Raw genomic sequence first — 23,794 nt, 5'->3', positions numbered from 1 at the left:
GCCAGATTAGTGCAGTAGGCAAGAGAGACAGGAATATGGCAGGAGTGGACCATTGGGTGTGCGCTCTCTCACTCTCTCTCTCTCTGACACACACACACACACACACACACACACACAACAGAAGCCTTCCAAACTCAGAACTTATTTTCCCCAAACTATACAATCAATTAAAACATTCATTCATTCATTCATTCATTCATTTTAAAGGTAGAATGGGCAAAGTTCCCCGCTTGACCTCTGGGATCAAAATCTGCCAAATCCACTGGCCAAACTCAGGGTTGAGAGCCTTGGCATTGATGAAAGGGAAGGTGAAACAAGCTCCCTGAGCCAATCTGCTACCCCCACCCCATTGGGATAGTCCCCTCTCCCAGCCCTATTCCCTGGGCCGACCCCTGAAGCAACCGGCCAGGAAGCCTCTGCTCCCCCAGCCTGCCCATTGGAGGCACTGGCTGAAAAAAGAAGGCTGGGAGTCCACAAGGGATTTGTGCCGTGCTCAGAATAAAGCTGGTTACTACCCCAAAGGTCCTCTCTGACAGGATCTTTCTCTTGCTCACAGACCAAGCAACACAAAGGCAAAAGAGAGTTGAAGGCAGAGTCTGTCCCACGACCTGCACAGGGAGCCTAGGCAGGATCAAAACTGGAGCAGCTGCCCCCCCCCCCGCCCATCAAGGTAAGAGTTACTTAATTTGCCCAGTCCTGCCAGGTGGAGTCAGCAGGAAGGACAACGCTCCTCCACTGCAGGAAAATCTGTTATTTAAATGACTAGTAATTCTTTAAGCAAAATAAAACACAAAATATTATTGACTACTCCTATGGAACCACCAATGGGATACTGTGGTACTCAAAAGGGCCCCCCCTCCCAATTTTTCCACATTTTTAACATGCTTTTTCAAAATTAAAATGAAAAATCACTCATAGAAAAAAACCATCACAAAAAGAGGCATGAAAAATCAGAGCAAGAGACAAAAAGAGGGCCAGAGACATCAGCAATACATTCCAGACATTTAATTTAATAGAAATTACAACAAGCCTATAAAAAAATTAAAAACACAATGAATGAATGGATCTTTATTACTAAAAGGTATAAGCTGTCGCAATTGGTCACAATGCGTAGAATACAAATAATTGATTTAAAACTGAACAACAGCAACAGCAAAGCAAACTTACAAAAATGTAAAAATCACTCTTGCCTAAGTGAAGTATTACACGTCTCACACTCCCCCTTATGATACTTGTCTTGGTGCCTAGCTCTCAACTTACTTGCAGCCAAGACAAATTCTGGAACCAGTGCAGTAATAAATACATTATTGCCGGCAAGCAAAATAGATTTGCTCAAGGGGAGGTCGGTTGGAAAGAGAGCAAAGGATGCAATCGAGGAATTTTTGTCTAGGGGATATATATAAAGGGCATCGTAACAAATAGTGTTGAATGTCCTCCACTTCTCCCAACCAACTCTTGACTCATCCTGATCCCATAAAAATCTTTGATAATTAGTCCTGGAAATTAGACCTTTCATGGTCAACTCTAAACCCAACTATTTAGCTAAACAACTTAACCATGGCTGGTTTGATGCTCAATGTGTCACTCAGAAGAACATTCTATAAACACAATAAACATGGATACTCCTTATTTTGCAAGGGGGGGTCAGCTGCATTTCCAGCAAACCATAGTTTGTGAAGCTCTGGGTGTATTCCTGCTCTATTGTACTATCCACAGGCTGGAAGTTGGCGAAGACTGGTTATGTTCTGCATTATTAACGTAAACAATAAAATCATACCAAACAGAAAGAAAATTCTCTTCTTCTTTTTTAACCTCCAGAGGCTCTCAGTTTATACAGGCAACCCCTGTTTTGCGTGGGGGTTGCATTTTGGCTCATCACACGTGACGGCGGAGCGTGTACAAGCCCATTCTGACCCCTTTTCTGGCCACATCCAGGTCCCCAAGATGCACATGTGTGCAGTTGGGTAAAAACTGAACATGCGCTAGTTGGTCCTTGCCTGTATATCCATTTTTATTGTAGAGCTTACCCTCACGCACCACTTAGAAACATCTGCTGGGGTTAGAACTCTGTAAAACCAAGCTATTTTCCCATTTATAATCAATAAATTAATTGATTAAAATTATTTTCCCTTTACTGTTCTCATTGGCTTCCTTGCTGTGATTCTAAAAGGTTTTTTCTGGCCCTTCCAAGCTTTCTAACACCGCCCATTAAAAAACAACACACATGTCCACTTTCACACCTCAACCATGCCTACGTTGAAATGTGATCCCCAGGAGCTTGAGCAGGGGTAAATGTGCTCTCAGCCCCAAAAAAGCTTGTCACCCCTGAGTTACAAGGTTATTTATCATGAATTAAAAATGAAGAAATGTTGAGTTTTGTATTTATTTACAGTATAAAGCTAACTAAAAATGGCAAGGTCACTTTTTCCCAAGACGTTTCTTAATCCAGTGCCCCACCAATATCTGCGGCCTCTTCTGGTATTCACCCAGCACATCGTGGGGGGTGGAGATTTGGTCGCCCTCCAGTCGGTTCAGGAGTGTTACACAGACCACAGCACCTGCGTTTATAAAACAAAACCCAAGACCAAGACACAGAGGTTACTTGAAAATAACACTATGAACCATGTGGGGGAAAGGACACTTTACCCAGGATAAGATGTACTGGAACTGATGAATTAACCCAGCAAACAAAGAAACAGTCAAACATAGGGAAAAGTGACAGATAAAGCCAATTCACAATGGAAACAAAACCTTCAGCAGGAATTGGGCATTTGTTAACTAGCCCATAGGCTGTTTTACCTCCACCTTCAAAAAACAGAAGAGCAAGGAAGTTCCTCTGTGCACACAGGGTGATTATTTTGTTCCTCAGGGAGCTGTGGTCAGCAGGACATAACTCATCAGATCTTTGCTGTGGTGTATTTGCTGCTACCTCACTTTTCCCCACAGAACCAGCTCTTGTGATTTGTTCTTATATTTAAAATAAAATAGGATACTTTAAAGCTTTCTTTCTGTGGTTCTGAAGTTTGGATCTAGTTAAAGGTTCTTCACCTTCAAACCTAAAAGCATTCTTAATCATGTCATGGCTAATTAGTGGAAATTCTGCACTGCGGACGTATGTTGAACTTTGACTGAGATCATATTAAGGGTAACGGGAGATTATCAAGCATCCCACATGAGCTGCTTAGGACCAGAAAAGGGCCAAATCATAAATCAAGCAAGAGAAAGAAGCAGTATAAACTGCAAGTGGCATCAAATCAGTTGGAAACATCAAACATGAACTGTGATGCATGTTTTGGTCAAAATAAGAGAATTTCTAATGGACACAGCAATAGTTCTGAAATATGCTGTTATTCTGGATTTGGAATGTAGGGCAAGAGGCTTAGAGCTTTGAAAGAAAAACTGAGCCCAAAATTTTCAGACTTAACTTTTCAAACTATTGTCTGTCTCCAGCCTTAGATAAGCTATTATGGATTGCACCTGGAATTACTGATTAAAAATTATACTAAAGCATTAAGATACTCAGCATGTATGATCAGTATTAAAACTCCTCTGTGGCTGTGAATTACATGATAAACTATTGACTGTTGAAACTAGTGAATTATGTAAGACTGGACACAAGTGCTGCTTACCTTTGATACCTATAATATTGCACATGGCTGCAAAAACAGAAGATTCCATCTCAATATTTCTGACTCCGGCCTCGTAAGCTGCCGCTAAATATTGTGCCTTCTCTTGCTCAGTGTATGAGCAGATTGCACCATCAAGACGAGCTTGGCCTACAAATGTATGAAATGCAGATTTTAATACATGCAATGAAATCTCTACAATAATACCCCATGCAGTTGAATTGCCTGATCAGCTATACCCGGCTCACCGCTTGAACTTTGGCCAATGGATGGAACCAGAGCTACTGAATGGCTGGAGAAGATTTCGGCTCACTCTGCATTTGGGACCAAACCATCCCATTTCCCTCCACCCTACTTGGGCCAATGTGCAGATCAGAACATAGTTCTGAGAATTAAGCCACACCATCAGTTATATGTGTTATTTTTCATGGGGAAGCATTCAACTATGAGAATAATCCCCTCACATGTAGTCTAAAATGTAAGGTGAAGCTGTTCCTTTAACCTATCAAGATTCTGCTTGTGTAAACTAGGTCAGACTTGTGGGGCACTATTGGTTTAATTATCCAAATATTCTGATTTTATTGTTTCAATATTATTCCGTTTTGTTTTTAAATGCACATGTTTAGCGAACGTTTTAAATGTTTTGCTTCTCTTCCGTTTCCTTTGCTTTGTTGTTCTTGAGTATGGTTGCACCTTTCAGCCTTACCTTCATAGAAATCCAGAGTGCACATGGTGTTCCCAAAGACTGTTTTGAATTGATCCAGTTCCTTGGCGCACTCCATCAAGTCCTGAGCCAGTTCCTCGTCTAGGTTTGTGCTACGATATACAGGCTTTCCCAGAACAAACTGTTCAAACTGAGGTCTGAAGGTGGCATCTACAGATTGCTTGGTGATCACCACAGATCCTGGTGCCAAACCTACATTTCAAATATATGTTTCATAATTATATCTAGAGCTCACAAACCAATAACTGTGATTTCATTTCATTTTTTGCTTTAAAGTAGTAAGGGCATGAGGAATACCTATTCCCCCAGATGTGCCGATACGAATAATGGTTACATTGGAACACCTGGAATGACACAGCAGCTTGAAGAGTTCATGCAGCATGATAGCAATGGAAGGAATCCCCATTCCATGCTGAAATGAAAAAAGTGGGGGTGGGGAAAATCCATAGTGAATAAATCATTCTGTTCTAGGTTATTGTGGGGATGTGGGAAAGGAAGAAAATAACTATTTTGATGGTTACAACCTTCTATTATATTGAAGCATTGAAGCAGGAAGCAAGCAAAGCATTTATCCTGAAAGAAAATATTGCACTAAAGCCATTTTTTATTCGGAGATTTTCAAAATACAGTCTGCAGATAACCATAGTAGCAAATATTAATGATAAAGAGACTTGCGGTTGCAAGAGTGTACAATGTGAAGTCAAGTATATTAACTAAAAGAGTCTCTCCTAAAAGTGGACGAGCTATAGTGTGGCTACATTTATTCACACCAGCAAGAAAGCAACATCATGCATCATCAAAGGCAATTTTATTTAAACCCTTCAGAGCTTTTAATCTACCTGTTAATTTCTCAGCCAGGACCATTTGCCAAAGGTTAGTGCACCATCTAGAAATAGGCCATTTCCCCAGTGTTTAGCAATCAGTTGGTAAGCCGTCACTAACATGAAAGTTATCAAAAACCTTGTAAGGTATATCAGCATATTGATTATCAAACAGAAATAGCAACACAACTATGGAAGCTTTCAGCTTTGCCAATTTCCTCAAATACCTTTCGCAAAAATTGATTGACTGTAGAGCAATCCCACCACAAGTGGTAGAAAGCTCCTTTTGTGTTATAGCCTCTCCAGCATTCTTTGTATATCACTCAATCCGTATATAATCCGTATATCACTCAATTTAATGGGTGTAACATGCCACCTGTAAATTAATTTGGGAATATTTTCATGGATTCCTGGGTAATTCCATGAAAATGTCAATAGGCTCATTTTTCATTTTATTATATTATTAGCATGTTCTATATAATTTTAAAGTTATTTCCCCAAATTTTATCATTTGGCAACAGGTTTTCACAATAGCATTTTACATGTGAATAAAAACAATCAGAAGTATGACATGCAAGGTGACTCAGGATTTCTCTATTTCGCCCCCTGAAGCTCAGTTAAGCACCTCTGCAAGAAAATAAAGAACAGGTTAATGACCCTTTAGTGTACTGATAGCCTTGCCTTATCATTTGGTGAACTGACAAGACATTTTATGTTAGGAGGAAAATCAGATGAGCTTAGGAAAATAAAATGTACATTGGTTTAGTGTGTAATGTTGACCACAAAACATGTGCTTTTTTCCATCTCAACAAATGTAAAGAAAAATCTATATTCTTTAACTTTATTCTTTTCTTTTTTCCATTTTTACCACTAAGAAAATGTGATGAGATAGTAACTAATATGTGTTTTACATGCAAAATTTCTTGTGATCATTGTTCCTCTTCCTCTTTAAGACTGATTGTGCTTAAAAGGGAAGGGAAGAGATTTTTCTCTGTTATTCAGCGCTGAGTTTGGGCGCAACAGCATTCTGCAGGGAGCTGATTGGCACATCTGAATGCTTTCCTGAGCCCAGCGCTAAGGATCACCCATCTCCTGACAGGGGAGGAGTGTTCCTGCTTAGTGCTGAGTTTGGGCATGCCAGAAAGCTCCCTTGGATGGTTTTAGTTTCTGCCTGGAAGCCAAAGGAAGGAACCTCTCCACTGTGAGAGGCTGCCCTGTCCTGGAGCCTCCGCAATGGTTCTCAACCTGTGGGTCCCCAGATGTTGTTGGACTACAACTCCCATCATCCCTGAGCTCTGGCCTTGCTAGCTAGGGGTGATGGGAGTTGTAGTTCAACAACATCTGGGGACCCACAGGTTGAGAAAGGCTGCTCCAGAGGAACACAAAGCACAAGCCCAAAGCCCCCATTAGCCCACAGTTTTGTGTCCTTTGTCAATTGTACATATGCAGTTTGTATATATACAAATCTAATCTAATAATGCATTAATGATCATTTAGAGATATTTTTAAAAGAGAAAATTCAGTTTTAATTGATAGACAATGTATTGCATGCCCACAAATATCTGGCCCACTTACACTGACGGATAGCACAGGCCCTGCTTTGTACATCGCGTAACGATCGGTTCCTGCACAGATATTGGGGTAGTCCTGGCCTGGGCTGCCAACTCCCAGCTCTTCAGCTATGTAGGTAATAAAAGCTTTCATTCGCGAAGGGCTTCCTCCAACACACACAAACTAGGCAAGATCAAAGAGAGGAAACTGTAAGAATATTAACTATGGAAATATTTAACAATGCATTTTTAAAAACATTTAAAAAATAGAAATATGAAAAGCCTGTTCATGCTACAAAGACACCTTTTAACAATTCACACTAGACAATGCAGGAATATGCAGCTGCCGCACATGGGGATCAACCCTGCGACCTTGTTGTCACCAGCACCATTTACATCTCCAAACCTTTACATCTCCAAACAAGGCAGGGAAGTCATGGGTGCCAGTCCCCAGAGCAAAATGGTACAGGATGTCATCACTCATCTTCTCAAGATGTTGATTTGGGACACGAATGGGGGTTTCCCTGTCAAAAGAAGGGAGAAACTTAGTATGAATTTATAGCAGCAGAACAAGCATCTTTAAACAAGCCAACAAGTATAATGTCTGGACAATTAGGATTCTTCTGGATCACAGCCTTGAATGTTTAGAATTGTCTCACATATCGTATTACCAAGAGTGGAGTTGGGCCCACCTAACTCAGCTGAGCCTGCCCAGGGACTCAGTGAAGGAACCAGCCAGATTGGAGAAGGGAAGGAGATGGGCTGGAGTTCGTTCTGTTGCCATCCAGAATAAAGCTGATATGCATTTTTCACCATTGGAGTGATGGCCTTTTTTCTGGCTTGCAGATGTCACTTCCTCGCAAATGTAACAAAAGTTATCTGCACTATTAACACATTTACGAGGCCTCACTACAGGTGGATTTACACTGCGGGGATCACTTGTGACGCAGGGTAAATGGGAGAGTAGCCCACAAAGTCGCACAAATGACTTGCTCACCAGTTGATACTTTGCTTTATACTAATGATTGCTTAGTTATTATTATTATTATTATTATTATTATTATTATTATTGACATGGTTCTCCTCCTCCCCGTTTCCTCCTCACAACAACCCTGTGAGGTAGGTTTGGCTAAAAGATGGTGCCTGACCCCAAGGTCACCGAGGGAGCTTCATGGCTGAGTAGGGACTCGAACCCAGCTTTCTCAGGTCCTAGTCCAACACTCTAACCATTACGCCACACTGCCATCATAAAGCCACAATGTCATGACTCAACTGCACTACTCAGCTGCATGCCATTGGTCCTGGTGTACCTGATGAGCTGGTGCAAGATGGCACCGTATGTCGCAACCAGAAGCTTGAAATGCAGTGTTACCAAATGAAATTCTGTACTCAGTGTGGCGTGAGTTGCTTATGCATGACCATCTTTGTATCTTCTAAACAGGAACCAACCAAGAGATCCCACCCACCCCCCTTGTTTTTGTGTTCAGCATCTCAAAATTAGTAAAGATTGCTTATTTTCCTTTCAGAGGCATCTTGTGTGTTGTGGGGTGGCTTAGTTGGGATCTCCTTTCTTGTAGCTACCCTTCAGAATGCAGAGTGATGAGGGAGCAGGATTATACCTGTCACGCCCGCTGACCATGCTCTCTATGCACACACAACGTGATGTATGGGAGATCTGTGTGTACATAGTTAATATGCATGTAGGTGCTTTCAGACATTACACAGATTGCACTAAGGTGTAAGACTCGCAGGCACAATCCCACAGCTTCTTCCACATCCATTCAAACAAAGGCCTGAATACTTTCTAGCCCTCATGTGCAAAATTCCCTAATTCATTGATCTGCTGTTTGCAGAATTACATTTCTATGGGCACAACTGCATGATTGTTATTTAGAAGGCAATCAAGACAAGATTTCTTAAAAACAAAGGTTTCGCAGCAATAAATCATGTTCTTAAAGGTTACTTGAAAGTCAAGTAAGTGTAAGTATAAGAGCAGGTGGAGCAATTGAAGAAAGGGCACAATAGCAAGCAGATGTCCCTGTCCCACGTCCTGTCTTATCCACCCCCACTTGAGTGATAGCAATATAATGGAAGTTTGAAAGCAATGTCCCCCTACTCCCCCCTCCCACAATTTGTGAGGCAATTTATACCTAAACCTATTAAATAGCACTTGATTCACTTCTTACGTGGAAGATGTGTTCATGGTCTTCTCCACAGCATCCCCAGAAGCCATGATATTCAGTCAGACTCTGAGGAAGGAAATTTAAGAAATGGGACATATACATCACATGGTCAGCACTGTGAAAAATTGTATAAGGAACAAGATGGTTTGCCAGCTACAGAAATACATTATTATTATTACTGGTTACTATCAGTATTATGATTGCTCTCATTATTTTACTTTCTTACCCATCCTTCACTGTATTGTCCCAGGGCAAGTTACAATTTAAAATGCAGTTTAAAAACTTACAATTAAAAATGCAACTACCAAAAATAAGATGGGGCCTGCAGATATACATCTCAGGTGTCAATGGGTAAGCATTCAGCATTCACAGAAACCTGTATAATGAGGTCGCCAGATGTACCTTTGTAGGGAGGGAGCTCCACATCTTGGGGGCTGCCACAGAGAAGGCCCTCTCCCAAGCCCCCGCTGAGAGTCTGGAGAGTGCTGGAACTACCAAGAGGGCTCCCCCTGCCGGTCTGAGCACCCAAGAGGGTTTGTAGGAGGGAAGGAAGCGGTCTTTCAGATATGTTGGGGCTGTATGGTTTAGGGCAGGGGTCTGCAACCTTTAAGACAAAAAGAGCCACTTGGACCCGTTTCCGAAGAAAAAAACCTGGGAGCCGCAAAACCATTGCGACATTTAAAACAAATATATCTCCGGAGCCGCGATCTGACAGCGGGCGGGAAGGTGACGTCGGGACGGTGCGTGACTAACGCACGCACCACCCCCATGCGATGTCACAGCCAGTACAGCGCCCGCCACAGTGGGGAGTGTCGGGGCACACAATGCATCTCCTCCCCTCGCTAGTATCCGCCCTGGTGTAAAAGAGCCACATGCGGCTCCGGAGCCGCGGGTTGCAGACCCCTGGTTTAGGGAGTTAAACACTAATCTGAGCACCTTGAATTGGGCTTTGAAACAAAATAGCAACCAAAACAGGAGTTACAGGGGGTCTGCGTGGAACCCCAGCCAGTAATCTGGCTGCTGCATTTTGGAGCAATGGAAGTTTCCGAATTGTGTCCAATGGGAGTTGCTCCAAGTCAGGCAAGGATTTGGAGTTGCCCGCATGAAAGGTGTCCGCTTCCCTTCCCTTCCTCTCCTTTTCCTTTCCTGCTCCAGTCCGTGAGAAGCCTGTTTCAATAGAGGTGCCTTGAGCAATAGTAGCTCTGTCCACAAGTTATTTTAATTAAAATACAGTGAGCATGCTTTTTCAGCAACCATCAGTGGGGCTGCATCTTTTCCCTATGGGCTGCTGAAAGCAAAGTGGAATTAGAGGAGTGGGGCAACAGCCGCATCCAGCCAAACACCAAACACGCGACCAGCCCGGTTCCCATGAGGCCCCAGGTGCCTTTCTTTCCATTGTACTTCCTCCCTGACTGGACGCGGGCGCGGAGTGAGCCGTGGCGAAGCGCCGGCTGCCGAGCGGATACCGTAGCAAAGCAAGAAGGCGAGCCGGGCGCCGTCCTCCGCCCGCCGCTCGGGCTCTTCGGGAGCCGCGGAAGAAACATGGCGAGGGGGGGGCGGCAGGTGCGCGCGCCCGGCGCTGACAAGCCCCAGCTCCGCCGCCTCGCCCTCCGCCCGGGGGCCGCGCACCAGAGCAAGCGCGCTCTCGCCTCCGTCGCCCGGCCCCGGAGGCCTCTGGCCGGGAAAGGAGACCCGAGAGGCGGGCGGGCGGGCGGGGCGCGGGGAAGCCTACCCGAGAAGGACCAAGGCGAGCAGCCGAGATGCCGCCCCTTCCTTCCTTCCTTCCTTCCTGGCGGCGCCCGGGCTCCTCCCGCCCCGTCGCTCCCGCCTGGCAGAGACCCGGCCAGCCGCGCGGCCAAGCGCTCGGGAAAGGGATCCTCCCGCCGCCGCGGCTACTTCGCAGGAGCGCTTCCCGGGGGGGGGGGGCAACACAGGCTGAGCTTTCCGAAGAGCCCGAGGAAGTTCTCTTGGGAAGCCCGAGGGTCCGCACTTCCGAAGAAACTGGTCCGCGCCTCCCTACTTAGAACCCTGTGCGAGGGCAGGATCCGGCCTGCGGGAAGAGCGCCTCTCTCTGAGACCTGCTCTGAACTTGCAAGCCAAAAGAGGCAGGGAAAGGCGCTCTCAAGGCGAGCAGAAATAGCTCCTTGTTCAGGGCGTGGACTTTCCTGAAGTTTACTTCACAATCTAGCTAGTAGTTTGACACAATATGCCGGAAGCACTGAAGGACGCAACGGGGGAAATTCTGAAATAACATCACACAAAGTGAGGCCAGAGATCACCGCCGCAATCCCTTTAACTAGCAAACATCCTCTAAAGAAACCAAAATTTCTTCAACAGAAAAAAACATTTAACAGTTATATTACCATCAGCTGTGATCACAAATATTAAGTAACGATCTAGAGAGTAGGCAAAATGTAAGATGATCAGCGGAATAAACTTCCTAGACAATTGTGAAACTACATTCCTATAATTTACTTGTGAAAAGGCTAGCTGGATTATTTGGGGCAGACAATGTCCCGCCCCAGCATAAGTGGCTGAACATTTTCCAGTTCCGTGGCAAGCAGTTAGACACATAGCAGGCATTCAGACAACCCCCAGGCACTGAAAGAACACATGGGGGGGCAGGTGCGGGTCAGCCAGTGTACCCAGCACACACCCACACACGCCTTGCTGGAAAGGGTCGAGTGTCCTTGTCGCCTTGCGGAGGTCACCTCTCCTCACATCACATTCATCAGTGTGCTTGTGCGAAAGCCCCTTCCAACGCGCTCTCTCGAAGCACAACCACCTCGTCCCCTGGCAGGGAAATGAAGGTCGAGTAGGCATGCAGGACACTTCTACAGGCTGCCTCTGAGTGAGCGTCCAAAAAGAGGCAATCGGATTTTAATTTGGTCGGAGAAAGAGATAGAGGCTGGCATTACCAGCTTAAAACAGGGAGATCAGGTTTCTTCCCCCGCCCCCCGCCGTGTTTCAGCTTGAGCTTGAACATTGTTGGGTTCCTCACTGCTTTTTCACGTTTCTACGCTGTCTGCCCACACCTGTGGGTGGCGAGGAAGTGGGGATCATGTCTTAACCTGAGGTGAATTGACTGACTGGTTTCCCTGCCCCAAACTCATCCCAAACTCCATACGGCTGTCATCTTCCTTCCAAGTAAATGTGAATGCATAAGATCACAGCCCATGGTGCAGAAGTAAGTTTCAATGAGTTAACAGGCTTTCTTCTCAAGTAATGGAGGCAAGCAATCCTATTCCCATTTATCTGGGAGAAAGTCCAACTGAATTTAATAGGCTTTGTGTTTGAGTAGGACATGGTTAGGATCACACTGAAAAACTCACCGTTGCATATGCTGCAAAGCAGCCCTATAATGCTCTTGAACTGGGATGTCTGTTTTTAATGGGAAAGCATTTTACAGAGGGGCACAGAGACACATTGACTCCCTCCCTTTGTGGGTGCAAGCAAGTATCTTGGATTGTCTTTTTACTGGCAGAGAGAGCTGTGTAGAGACAGAAACATCATCATCATTATTACCATCTCTCCCCTCCCCCCAATTTTGCCATAGGCAATGCGGGGGACATGAAAGACCACCCACCTGCAGGAAATTCGGGCTTCAACTGCCAGTTGAACATAGCTAGTTCTCAAATCAGACCGAAGCTGGTTTAGAATAAAGCATTGTTTGAGAAGAAGCTAAATGAACATCTGCAAACAGGTACCTGCTCAGCCAGCTCCTCTGACTGCAGAGGTCCTAACATTTGTTTGCTGCTGCCCCCATCACCTGCCACTCTCCACATGGCCCTGAGGCGGAGTCCCAGCTGTGTCAAGCTTTGCTTTTTCAGTCTTTGCATGTCTGGTGAGCAGATACTATAAAGACATTTTCTTATCTTAGAAATGTTCATATGCTAGTGGCTGATGATACACCATCCTGCAGCACAACTCAGTTCTTAAATGGCAAGCTATGTAAAAATGGTCTTGGAGATGAAGGTTTTGGAGAAAGGAACAAGTGCCTCCAGTTTAATATTTCATTATAAATTTTAAATTAAATTGTATAATCAGCTATGATGCATAGCCATCGTATGATAAAGCAATAGCAACAAACCAGTTACTAAGTAAGAAAAAAAACTATTGAGTTATTCCATGTTGCATTCCATTTTCCATTTCAATCGTGGGTTTAGTCCAGTTTTGACCTTGAAACTGCCTTGGCTGCTTCATATAATGACTTTTGTCAGGAGTGTGTCACTCAGTGGCTTCCAGTCTCCTTGAACATGGTATCCTCCTATTGTAGCTGCCTGAACTGGGGGTGGATGACCACACACTGTGGTAGTTCCAATCCTGCTTGGAAGGTCATTTTCAGAGGCTGATGCTCTGAAAGTGCTTTTCAGCCCCGTAGAGCCTTCAGTGTGGGCTTCTGCAGTGTTCAATTTTTATCCCCCATGATGTTCAATATCTACATGAAACCACTGAATGGGGGCCAACCAGAGATTTGAAGCATGCTGCCAGCAATCATCTGGTAACACATAACTCTACTCTTCTTTTACACCTGCAGGTGCAGCAGTGGATATTTTGGATCAATGTCTTGCCTTAGTAGTGAATCACATAAGAGCCAATAAACTGAAGCCTGGTCCAAACAAGATTGTTAGTGGGCAGGTCCCTAAACCAGATGAGTGGGATGAGCCCTGCTCTGAATGGGGTTACACTCCCTCTGAAGGAGCAGGTGCATAGCTTGGGGGCACTCCCAGGTCCATTGCTGCAATTTGGGCCTCAAGTGGCCTCAGTGGTACAGTGCACCTTCCATCAGCTGCTACTGGCAGCTCTGCTTCACCCTTCTCTGGACAGGGACAGCCTAACATCTGCTAGCTGTGCTTTAGTAACCTCCAGGCTAGATTATTCCAATGCATTATACATAGGGCTGCCTTTGAAGATGAAGAACAGTGGTGGACTTGGGTACTATGGCACCCTGTGCGAGGCCAAAAACTGGTGCCCCTGCCCAGCCTTCCCAAAGGCAGGTAAGGAAGCGCCTGGCTTTGGGAAGGAGGTACCTGGCTGGGAAAGCGCTAACGGCTTGGGGAAGAGGGCCTGAGGGCTCATGCCTCCTTCCCAAATCCCAGTGCCTCGCTTACCTGGCTTTGAGATGGTGCCCCCCTCGGCTCAGTGCCCAGTGCATGCACACGCACACTCCTAAATCTGACCCTGTTAAGAAGCTAAAGCTTGTGCAGAATTTGACAGCCAGGTTGCTGACCATTGCAAAATGGACTGGACATATAAAACCAGTTGTGTCACTCACTACTGCACCAGCTATTAGAGAAACATCAAATTGTAGAATTGAAAGAGAACTTGAGTCATCAAATTGCAACTGAAGCATCCGCAAAAGATGACAGTCCAACCTCTGCATAAAAACCTCCAATGAAGGAGAGTCCACCGTCTTCTGAGGGTGTCTGTTTCATTGTCAAACAGTTATTCCCATCAGAAAGTTCTTTCTGATGTTTAGTCAGAATCTTTTCTTGTAACCTGAATCCACTGGGTCGGGTCCTACTCTCCAGAGCAACATAAACAAAGCTTGCTCCATCTTCCATGGGGCAACTTTTTGGATGTTTAAAGATGGCTATCATATCTCCTCTCTTCTCTAGGCTCAACATGCCCAACTCCCCAACTGTTCCTCATAGGGCTTGGTTTCCAGACTCCTGGTTGCCTCCTCTGCACACATTCTAGCTTAAAGTGTGTCTCCCAGAACTGGACACAGGACTCAAGTACTCCAGAAGCTATATGATATTCTCATTTGATATGCTCTTTGTTTCAGGTGAAATGTAACTTTTGAGTAGATTTTGCATCATAATTTTGTCCTTTGATGTTGTAACATAAATTGTCTTGGCTAATGTGCCTAGTCGATAAAAAAACCACTTTAATGTTTTAAGAAATAGTTAAAAGGCAATTGTTATCATTCTCTTATGATGTTTATTCAAACAGAATTCCAAGTATATATGCAAGTTTATATGATGTGAGGTATACATCAGAACAAAATGAGAATGGTGTTGAAAACGATCATTTCAATCCAACCTCCTGAATAATAATCTCAATGCCAATATACATACAAGTTCAAAATATATAAAACATCACAACAATCTGGCTTTTTACTTACCCCATTCAACACTTGGAAGCAGAAAAATAAAGACTCAGCTTTGCAAAGGTTATGTTGCTCAAACTGGTCTCAAGTGTTTTGTTCCACTACAGACTCTCTTCAGTAGTGCAACCCCATAGCAAAGCATCCATTAACCAGGTCCCGGGACTGCAGGGATGCTACTGTTCACCAACTCTCAAGCAGCCCACGTAGCTTTAGAACATGAGGATACAAGGCAAACCTTGGTAGAAGTGGGTGAAAAGTAGAAGCAGAAAGCAGGTTCAGATACAGGCGGAGGCATTAATAGCAGAAGCAAGCATCCAGGCTTTAAAAACTTACTGGGGTAGATTATTGGACCAAACTCATGTCAGTTGCAAACTTACTGAAACAAACAGAAAAACCAACAGGAATGAATGTGGTCCATTGTTTAAATATCCTGGTTAAAAAGACACATAATCTAACACATCAACATATAATTATTGAAGCCTGCTTCCTAAGCTCTATTATAGTCTTCTGCACTCAGTGCTGTTTTGAAATAGTGAGAATTTTGACAATTCTATGAAGTATCTGCTTTTACTCATTGTCTGTTTGTGTTGATTCTGGCTGGGATGTCTCTGAATCTGAAAAACAAGAGGTGACAGAAAAATGAGCATTTTATTTTCTCACTCAAAGACATTAAATATCAATTTCTTTCTTGTACAAAAAAGATTATCTGAGGTCAATGAAGGATGGCCCTGCTTGTGTAATATTGAAATGAACTAACAGCAATGAAATTGGGTTGCTCCTTGTACATTTGGACTGCCCTTCCTCTTTCTAATTTCCTTTTCAGTGTGAACAGTGTTGCTTTAATAGTACATTCTAGGGGTCTTAGGAGGAGGGGACGGCAGAGGACGAGATGGTTGGACAGTGTTCTCGAAGCCACTAACATGAGTTTGACCAAACTGCAGGAGGCAGTGGAAGACAGGAGTGCCTGGCGTGCTCTCGTCCATGGGGTCACGAACAGTCGGACACGACTAAACAACAACAACAAGGGGTCTTAGATGACCATAAGCCTAAAATGTGATGCAGCAACAAAAAAAGCCAATGCTCTTCCAGTCTGCATCAACAGAAGTATAGTGTCCAGATCAAGGGAAATAATAGTCCGGCTCTATTTTGCCTTGGTCAGACCACACCAGGAATACGGTGTCCAGTTCTGGGTGCTACAATTTAAGAAGGATATTGACAAGCTGGAAGGTGTGCAGAGGAGGGCAACCAATATGACCAAGGGTCTAGAAGGAATAGTTGAGCAAGTTGGATATGTTTAGCCTGGGAAAGAGGAGACTGAGAGAAGATATGACAGCCAGCTTCAAATATCTAAATGACTGTCAAATGAAATATGGGGTGCTCTTGCACGGAAACCTGGAAGGCCCTGAGAGCATCCCAGAGCCTGCATGCTGAGGAGGACTTGTCTGTTAAGCAATCTGGAGAGTTTAAAAGTAATCTGCTTTGCTTGAGGGGAGGGAGGTAGAAGCATAGAATTGTAGAGTTGGAAGGGACCCCAAGGGTCACAAAATAACAACATATGATGCCCATCTGACTGGGTTGCCACTCCAACAAAATCTAAAGAACACAACAAAACATCAACCATTGGAAAGGCCTGCTGGGCACACCAGCTCTGGAAGGTAAGGCTGGTGGGGCAGCCGGCCCATTTTTGCATATATGCACCACCCCAGAACATACCCCGCCCCCTCATAAGATGCAACCATACCGTATATGATTTTTTTGGTATGTTTTTCTTGTTGGTGCTTTTAGTGTTAAACCACTTCAAGAGGTTACATAGGAAGCAATTCATAAATGCAACCAAATCAATAAAAGAAATGAAATGCAAGCGCTGTTGGTTGCAGCTTCAGATACTAGAATTGCACTTCTTCCCCCGAAGGGTCAGGTGTGCACTTGGGTGTGTTTCTGGGCTCTCTTCTAACACAGGGAATTAGATGTGGTATCCAGAAGAGCCTTTAACCAGCTTAGGTTGATAAGCCTGTTGTTACCCTTTCTGGATAACCTCCTATAGTTATTCAAGCGCTGTTTTAGATGTGGCTACCCATGTATTTGTGGGGGCCAAGCAGTCAGTTATGTGACATCAATATTGTGCCAGCTACAGTGGCTGCTAGTTTGTTCCCAGTCCAAATCAAAGTGCTGGTGATTGCCAAGGAAGCTCTAAAATAGTGGTGGCAAACCTGCAGCCTGTATCTGTATGTAATAATGCATGATTAAAAATGCTTTAAAATAGTGCAGAGTTGGCGGGAAAGTCTTTTGGAAGGCAGTACTGAGAAATCCAGTGCTCACCACACCAACTTTTGCTCCTGGAAGGATGACCATAGGCCAATGTGGTCCTTGGCCCGAAAAGGGTTAACCGCCCCTGCTTTAAATGGCATGGGACCAGGTTACCTTAGGGACCACCTGCAGCAATATGGAGACCCTGTTGAGATGCCTACAGTAAAATGTATTAGTTTGGCGGTCATAAGAAACAGGGTCTTCTCTGCCCTGGCCCCTTACCTATGGAATTCAATCCTTGGGGAGATGCCCTCCCCAATTTCACTTAAACTAGCTTCAAAGTCACATCTGTTTAGAAAGGCATTTGGAGTTTAAATTGGAATGCTAGATAATTGGGGCTCTTTGAGCAGGGCTTGTTTTAGTGAGTTTATGGTTAGATGGAAATAGGGTTTTATTGCTCTGTTTATTGTTCTATTAACGGTTTTGATGAATTGCGTGTGAGGTCTGTTCTAAATGGTAGTACTGAAGTTCTTTAAAATAACAAAAATACACTTTTTTATATCCTCAGTATTCTATTACATTGATGACTTCCACATTACCCCCCCCCCCCCAAATCTATGGAAATACTGTCCTAGAATAGTAAATTCCATGTTTAACCAGCACACATGAACCAATGGAGATGGTGCTGATGTGGGGTCCATTAGCCTGCCAAGCACATGGCATCCCATGTGTGCAGGTAGATTATGAATACCTTTAAACTAAATTCCTAGGCCGGGTGTATGATTCTAGTCATGGCATGTAATGCTGTGCACCTTTACTCGGAAAAAAAACCCTGCTGTCAGTGGATCCTACTTCTACTTCTACAGGACTAGAGCGTCACAGTGCAATCCCATGCATGCCTGCTCAGAAATATAAAGAAACATTGGCTGAATGGGATTGCAGCATAATTTTTAAAATGATGGGTTTTATGTAATAATTGAGGCATATAACAGAGTTGTTATTCTGACACACAATAGTTCATTGTCCTAATTTGGATTATTGTCCTTTTCTAAAAGTATTCTGCTTTGCTTTAGTAGACCTCAGCTGCATGAACAAGTTTAATAAACTCCATAGAACAACTCTCCCCTTGTCTCAGCCATCCTGGCTAATCAGTTTTCTTGCCTTTTCTTACCTTCTCCAACATAGCACATACATGGTCCCTTTGGAAATCACTGTGGATATCTTAACTATGCTTGATCCATTCTCTACAGACACTACAACACAAATATAACCTTCCTACCTGTGAGCTTCTGAAATGTGGAATTAAGTTCTAAGAAACAGTTTGGATGTGATAAATTCTATATACATGGAAACACTTGACTTACATATACCTTCCAGCCCTACTATTGTGTATGTGCATTACATCATGAACTCTAGATTCTTCTTGAGTTTGCAGCCTTCTGCATAATGGCCTCATCCAGTGAGGCACAAGTGGAAAATAGGCAAGTGCTGTAGGACTTTAATTTTGTTTCTCCAAACAGCAGCATCCCACAATGCATTGCAAGCAGCTACTCAGGGGGTTGGACTAGAATCAGGCATGGCCAAACCTGGCCCTCCAGCTGTTTGGGGACTACAATTCCCATCATCCCTGACCACAGGTCCTGGTAGCTAGGGATGATGGGAGTTGTAGTCCCAAAACAGCTGGAGGGCCAAGTTTGCCATGCCTGGACTAGATGATCCCCTAGGTCGCTTCCAGCTCTACAATTCTATGCTTCTAGTGTTTTTAAAATCAGCCAGTGATGCAGTGCAGAAAAAAATGAGGTAAGCATCACTGCATATATGCTGATCTCCCTCTCATGATTGGGGACCTTGTGTAGAATGTATCATTGTATTTTATTATGAATTTCCAAAGCAAAACTTTCAACCAATTTAAAATAAATGCAGTGTTACTGCCCTCTATTTGGATATGCCCAAGAATAAAAATTGAGAAGAAAATATTTTCTTCTAGGTCTGCTAATACCCAATTGCAAAGACTTGAGGGAAGTGAATTTAAGGGAAGTGTGAGGTGTTGAGGAGAGACAGGAGAGGCTGCTGCAGAATTTATGAGAGCGCCCACCCCTGGGACACCAAAGGAGATCTCTGCCAGCGGATAACAGTGAATGGGTGGGAAAGAGAAACAAACCACTGCTCTATACAAAGCAAAAGGTTTTTTCCCAATTAATTACTTAAGCTAGAAGTAAAAATTGATATTAAAAACATTTGTAATAAGCTTTACGTTTAAAAAGGTTACTTTCCTTCACTGTTAAATTCTACTGACAATTAAAGAAAAAGACTGTATATGTTTGGAAATGAATAATTCTTAGGTCTGTTAAGGCAGAAATGGGCTGGTAGGATAGTGTTTTGGGTGGCATACATTCTGAGGCTGAAGAATGGCTTCTTAGGCTGGGCCCCCAGTTCAAGTCCAGATTGAGATCTAGGTTTTCTTTTGTATGACAATGTGTGTTTCCTAGCTTTCTGCCTCTTTTCTATTTTCTTCTGGTACTCACTTGGAGGAAGAAGAGAATCTGTAAGAAACAACAGAAAAGGAATTCTTTCTTTAATATGCATTCAGGTCATAAAATAAGCCTCGGTTGCTTTAATAGTCTTACAAGGTATTTGTTAGGGGACAAATGAGCTAAAAAGGTGTCCAAAAGCTTTTGAATACAATAGGATATTTGCACAGGCTTCATTCCATAAATGCTATTATCTTATTAGAAGGCAAGTCTTTTCAAAAGGAGCATTTTAAAATAAATATTATATTTGGGTGCCATTTATCCCATGCTACCTTGCATCTTTAAGTGGAATTATGATTTGGCATAAGCAATGATGTCAGACTAAAGTCCAGTACATGCTTCCCTGGAAGCAATTTCCGTTGGAGTTTACAGACGTTACATATAAAATTGTGTAAAGGTTTAGTGTATAACATACAGCATTCAAGCAGTTTATTTTCTATATGCTCTACAAATACTGCAGAATGAATGCAGATTAAGTTAGCTCTACTCTATCTGAACAGAAACAAAATCCCCAAAACTTGTCCCGAATAAACAATGTACCGGGTTTGTAAGCAATACAATGAATAAGCTATGAGTTGAAGCCCAATTTCCATATATCTATTGGAATGTTTTATGGGATTAATACACATATTTGCATAGGTCTACGTTACAAAGAAAGACATAGGTCAGTAAATACTGCTTATTTTTTTAAAGTCTAAAATTTTACCTTCCAGTAGCACCTTTAAGACCAACTAAGACCAACTAAGTTAGTTCTTGGTATGAGCTTTCGTGTGCAAGCACACTTCTTCAGATACACTGCCAGTGTATCTGAAGAAGTGTGCTTGCACACGAAAGCTCATACCAAGAACTAACTTAGTTGGTCTTAAAGGTGCTACTGGAAGGATTTTTTTTATTTTTGACTATGGCAGACCAACACGGCTACCTATCTGTAACTAAAATTTTACCATTAGGCTGCGAGTTCTTTTTCTCCCAGTCATCACGCTGTTGAAGCCACTCATCTCCATAACCACTGCTGATCAGTTTGCTGAAGTTTACAGGTTCGTTTTTTTTGTGAGCAGGCCTATACGAGAACACCAAACAAGAAGCAAGCCTTTTATCAAAACTGGTACCCATCTTTTCTTTTTCTTTACTATGATAACCATTTTTAAAAATAGGAAAATAAAAGTCTTTGACATTTTTAGAAGAGTGCTGTGAGTCCAAATGGTACCTGGCGCCATGGTTTTTCAACAGTTACTTACAGTAATTTACTGTTAGTGTTGACAACAAATATATGTACTGGGGAACCTGATGGTCATCAGAGCATCCCAATGCAAACATGCAGAGAAGCAGAGAGCCAAAGAATTACATTAGGTGGATCCAAAGGTTTGAGCAAGTCTGGTGAGGTTTTTTAAACACCAGGTCTCTGTGCTATATTAAAAAGTGTTTTTGAAGCTTCCTTTGGTATTAAAAGCATTCTGGCTTTGTGGCAAAAAGGCCTCTAGTAGAAGTATGCCAGCTATATAACCAGCTTTGAATGCCAGCTGGTAAAACAGATCCACGTGCAAGTCTTCACATAGGGACAACATACATTGATGCACACCTTCTCAACATCCAGCAGTGAATAAAAAGTTGTTTCAAGTAACCCCAGTCAAAACAGGAACTACTGGTAAATATGAATAACTAAGACAAGTAACTTATGTGATCGAAAGACGTCAAGCCTACAGCAATCCCAAATGATATCAGGAGCATAGCATTGGGGGGGCATGCATTGCTGAGAGGGCGCAAGATGGCACAACCAGGCACCCCCACGACAGGCTCCCTCCCTCACCAAGCTGTGCCCTGGCTGGGCCTTCAGGGCTGCAGCAGCACCTCCTTCTCCTCATGGCTGGCTGAGAGGAAGGAGGATGGCAGCAGCAGCACCACCCACCAAGGAGAGGTGAGAGCCTCTGGCAACCGCTGCTGGTCTGCCCTCACTGTGAGCTGGCTTTGAGCCTTTCTCCATCCATCCCCTTGCCTCACTCGCTGCCGGCTCAGACCACTGTGGCTTGGTGAGCGGTGAGGGCTTGGGCTCGCGCAGCAACACTCTGCCCCCGCCCCAGCACACACACGCATCCTGGGTGCAGAGAACCTGTGCTACGCCCTTGAATATGTTCCCAAAATAAAGCAAGGTGTACTCTGGTCTCCATTTTCACCTGTTCCAGATTACCAGTCATGTAACATGACATCCAACGAGGCTTCTCATCTGGTACACTGACAAATAACTGATACAGTGTACATATGATAATCTAGGGTAGTTTTTAATAAACTACACTTTTTTAAAAAGTGTGCATACTGCCTCCCCAATGCCTACCAACTATATCTTATTGTGATTATATGCTTATTGTTAAGATCAGCATATAGCCATCACTACGATGCAATACACTAATTCATACAGCAAACTGAACTGGAGCAAAGGGTAACAATTTTATGCACAGCTTTACACTGGCAAGTTGAGTACTTGCACATCCATCTGTAAGGTCTGGATTTAAAACACAGCAATTATATTTAGCTAACATTGGAGGGAAGTAGAGTCGGTTTCCTCCATGAAATTCTTTAGCTGCAATAGGTTGTGGTGTTCTGTGTGGGTATCTTGGCGTTATAGCAGGAAGCTTTATCTGTGTAAAAAAGATAATGCTAATTCAGTAATGGACATACATATACCTATGATTAAAACAGGTTGAAATAACAGCTAAAAAGAAAGAATATTCCCTGCAATATATTCTGTAGCAATCTGTACATGGCTCCTGTATTAGGCTCCTGTTTTTGTGATGTTGTCACTCAAAGTAATCTGATCTGTCTAGGCTGAGAAATAAAAAAGATATGTGATGGCTAGAACTTTTGAGTTGGGCTGATCAAGACTGGATCCGTTCCCCATATGCTATAAACCCAATTCAAATCAGTTGTAACAGAAGATGTAGATTGACCCTTAGCATTACTTCCAAAGTGTGGTTAAGGTTGCTTGGTTTCTGTTAGGGCTTAATGCAAGGTTAAGTGCACCTTTAACGTGCAGGTTTTAAATATGTACACTGAAGTGAGAAGGTGCTGGAAGGAGCATGTGTGCAAGTTCACATTTGCAATGTTGTGTCTGCACTACCTGTGTTTATTCAAGTTCTGATTACCAGTGGTATGTGCCATTTGAATGCTAAAATTGTAAGCTTTATCTTAAAATATAAGGGCCAAACTGCCCGTGCTGTTATATGCCTCTTTAAATTTTGTGTGCAGATTTGGAAGGAAATCCCCCACTGGTGACAATTTAGGATTTCCTCCTCACCCTACAAAGCAAATACCAGAGGAAGGGTTTTCCTCGGGAGGAAGGCAGAGAGTTAAAATTGCTTTATAAACCTGCTGTGATTCCAGTTACGATTACCACCCTGCATGTTAAATACAAGAACACATTTAAAATCTTGTCAAGTTTAGTCTCAGGTTTTGAGAAAAAGCTCACATTTTCGAGCAGATGCATACTTCAGAATGACAAAACTTGAGTACACACAGGGTGATGCATACAGAAACTTCAGAATTTATTAACCAAGATAAGAGATCGTGAGTGGAATATGAGCTTACACGTGCCCATCCCAGCCCTTCACCACAGAGTGAACTCCTTAGTCAGGCTGATTGGAATACTAAAAGAGCACTGATTGGAACAGTACTAAAAAGCTTTTCATGCTAACCAGTTTTATTCTTTACCAGAATCTGAAACTTTGAAGCTGGCTAGAAAACTACTAAAAATACAAATGCATTCAGGAATCAACACTGACTTTTAAAAGGAGGGGAGACCACAACAGTAACTTGGAGAAAGATTTTGCAATGATGTGCTGATGGAATCGCCAAATACCTGTTTCTTGGCTTAGTCTTTAAAATGGTCAATTTGAGATTTTCCCTCTGTCTTTTATCAAATCCAATTCTAGTTTCAGAAAAACTCACCTCTTCTTTTGTGCTGCCTGGAGAGCCCTCAACTTGTACTCCATTTTCCTGTTGGGATTTA

At 43.2% G+C, this 23,794-nt stretch overlaps 2 protein-coding genes across 9 annotated transcripts in view; both read right to left on the bottom strand.

Annotated features, from left to right (window-relative positions):
* Positions 1-990: 990 nt before the first annotated feature.
* UPP1 (uridine phosphorylase 1) lies at positions 991-11,727 on the bottom strand. 5 transcript variants are annotated; one of them, XM_080977018.1, is made up of 8 exons: positions 11,567-11,727; positions 8,908-8,970; positions 7,128-7,245; positions 6,747-6,905; positions 4,648-4,762; positions 4,333-4,542; positions 3,630-3,776; positions 991-2,558 (listed from the first exon to the last, which is right to left on the bottom strand). In XM_080977018.1, exons 2-8 carry the CDS (start codon positions 8,952-8,954, stop codon positions 2,419-2,421), a joined length of 936 nt encoding a protein of 311 aa, XP_080833144.1. In that variant the 5' UTR covers positions 8,955-8,970; positions 11,567-11,727; the 3' UTR covers positions 991-2,418. The 5 variants fall into 5 exon arrangements, with proteins under 5 accessions (XP_080833144.1, XP_080833146.1, XP_080833145.1 ...); XM_080977020.1 differs by lacking the exon at positions 11,567-11,727 and adding an exon at positions 10,637-10,687; XM_080977019.1 differs by lacking the exon at positions 11,567-11,727 and adding an exon at positions 9,838-10,250 and having other exon boundaries at positions 8,908-8,975.
* A 3,097-nt stretch (positions 11,728-14,824) lies between these two features.
* Positions 14,825-23,794, bottom strand: part of LOC308460478 (uncharacterized protein C7orf57) — an 18,551-nt gene continuing 9,581 nt past the window's right edge. For 3 of the 4 annotated variants that reach the window (XM_080976932.1, XM_080976935.1, XM_080976934.1), the window contains exons 6-10: positions 23,734-23,781; positions 22,327-22,427; positions 20,739-20,854; positions 19,656-19,806; positions 14,825-15,630 (exon numbers count right to left, since the gene is read on the bottom strand). In XM_080976932.1, coding sequence (XP_080833058.1) covers positions 15,588-15,630; positions 19,656-19,806; positions 20,739-20,854; positions 22,327-22,427; positions 23,734-23,781 — 459 coding nt within the window. In that variant the 3' untranslated portion in view covers positions 14,825-15,587. The remainder of the gene's footprint in view (positions 15,631-19,655; positions 19,807-20,738; positions 20,855-22,326; positions 22,428-23,733; positions 23,782-23,794) is intronic. The other variant, XM_080976933.1, reaches the window with a different exon arrangement.

The sequence above is a fragment of the Podarcis pityusensis genome (genome assembly GCF_964106645.2).
Source record: "Podarcis pityusensis genome assembly, chromosome: 13".
Classification (NCBI taxonomy): Eukaryota; Metazoa; Chordata; class Lepidosauria; order Squamata; family Lacertidae; genus Podarcis; species Podarcis pityusensis.
The sequence above is the reverse complement of the archived record's forward strand: the minus strand, read 5'-3'. Positions and strand labels throughout refer to the sequence as shown.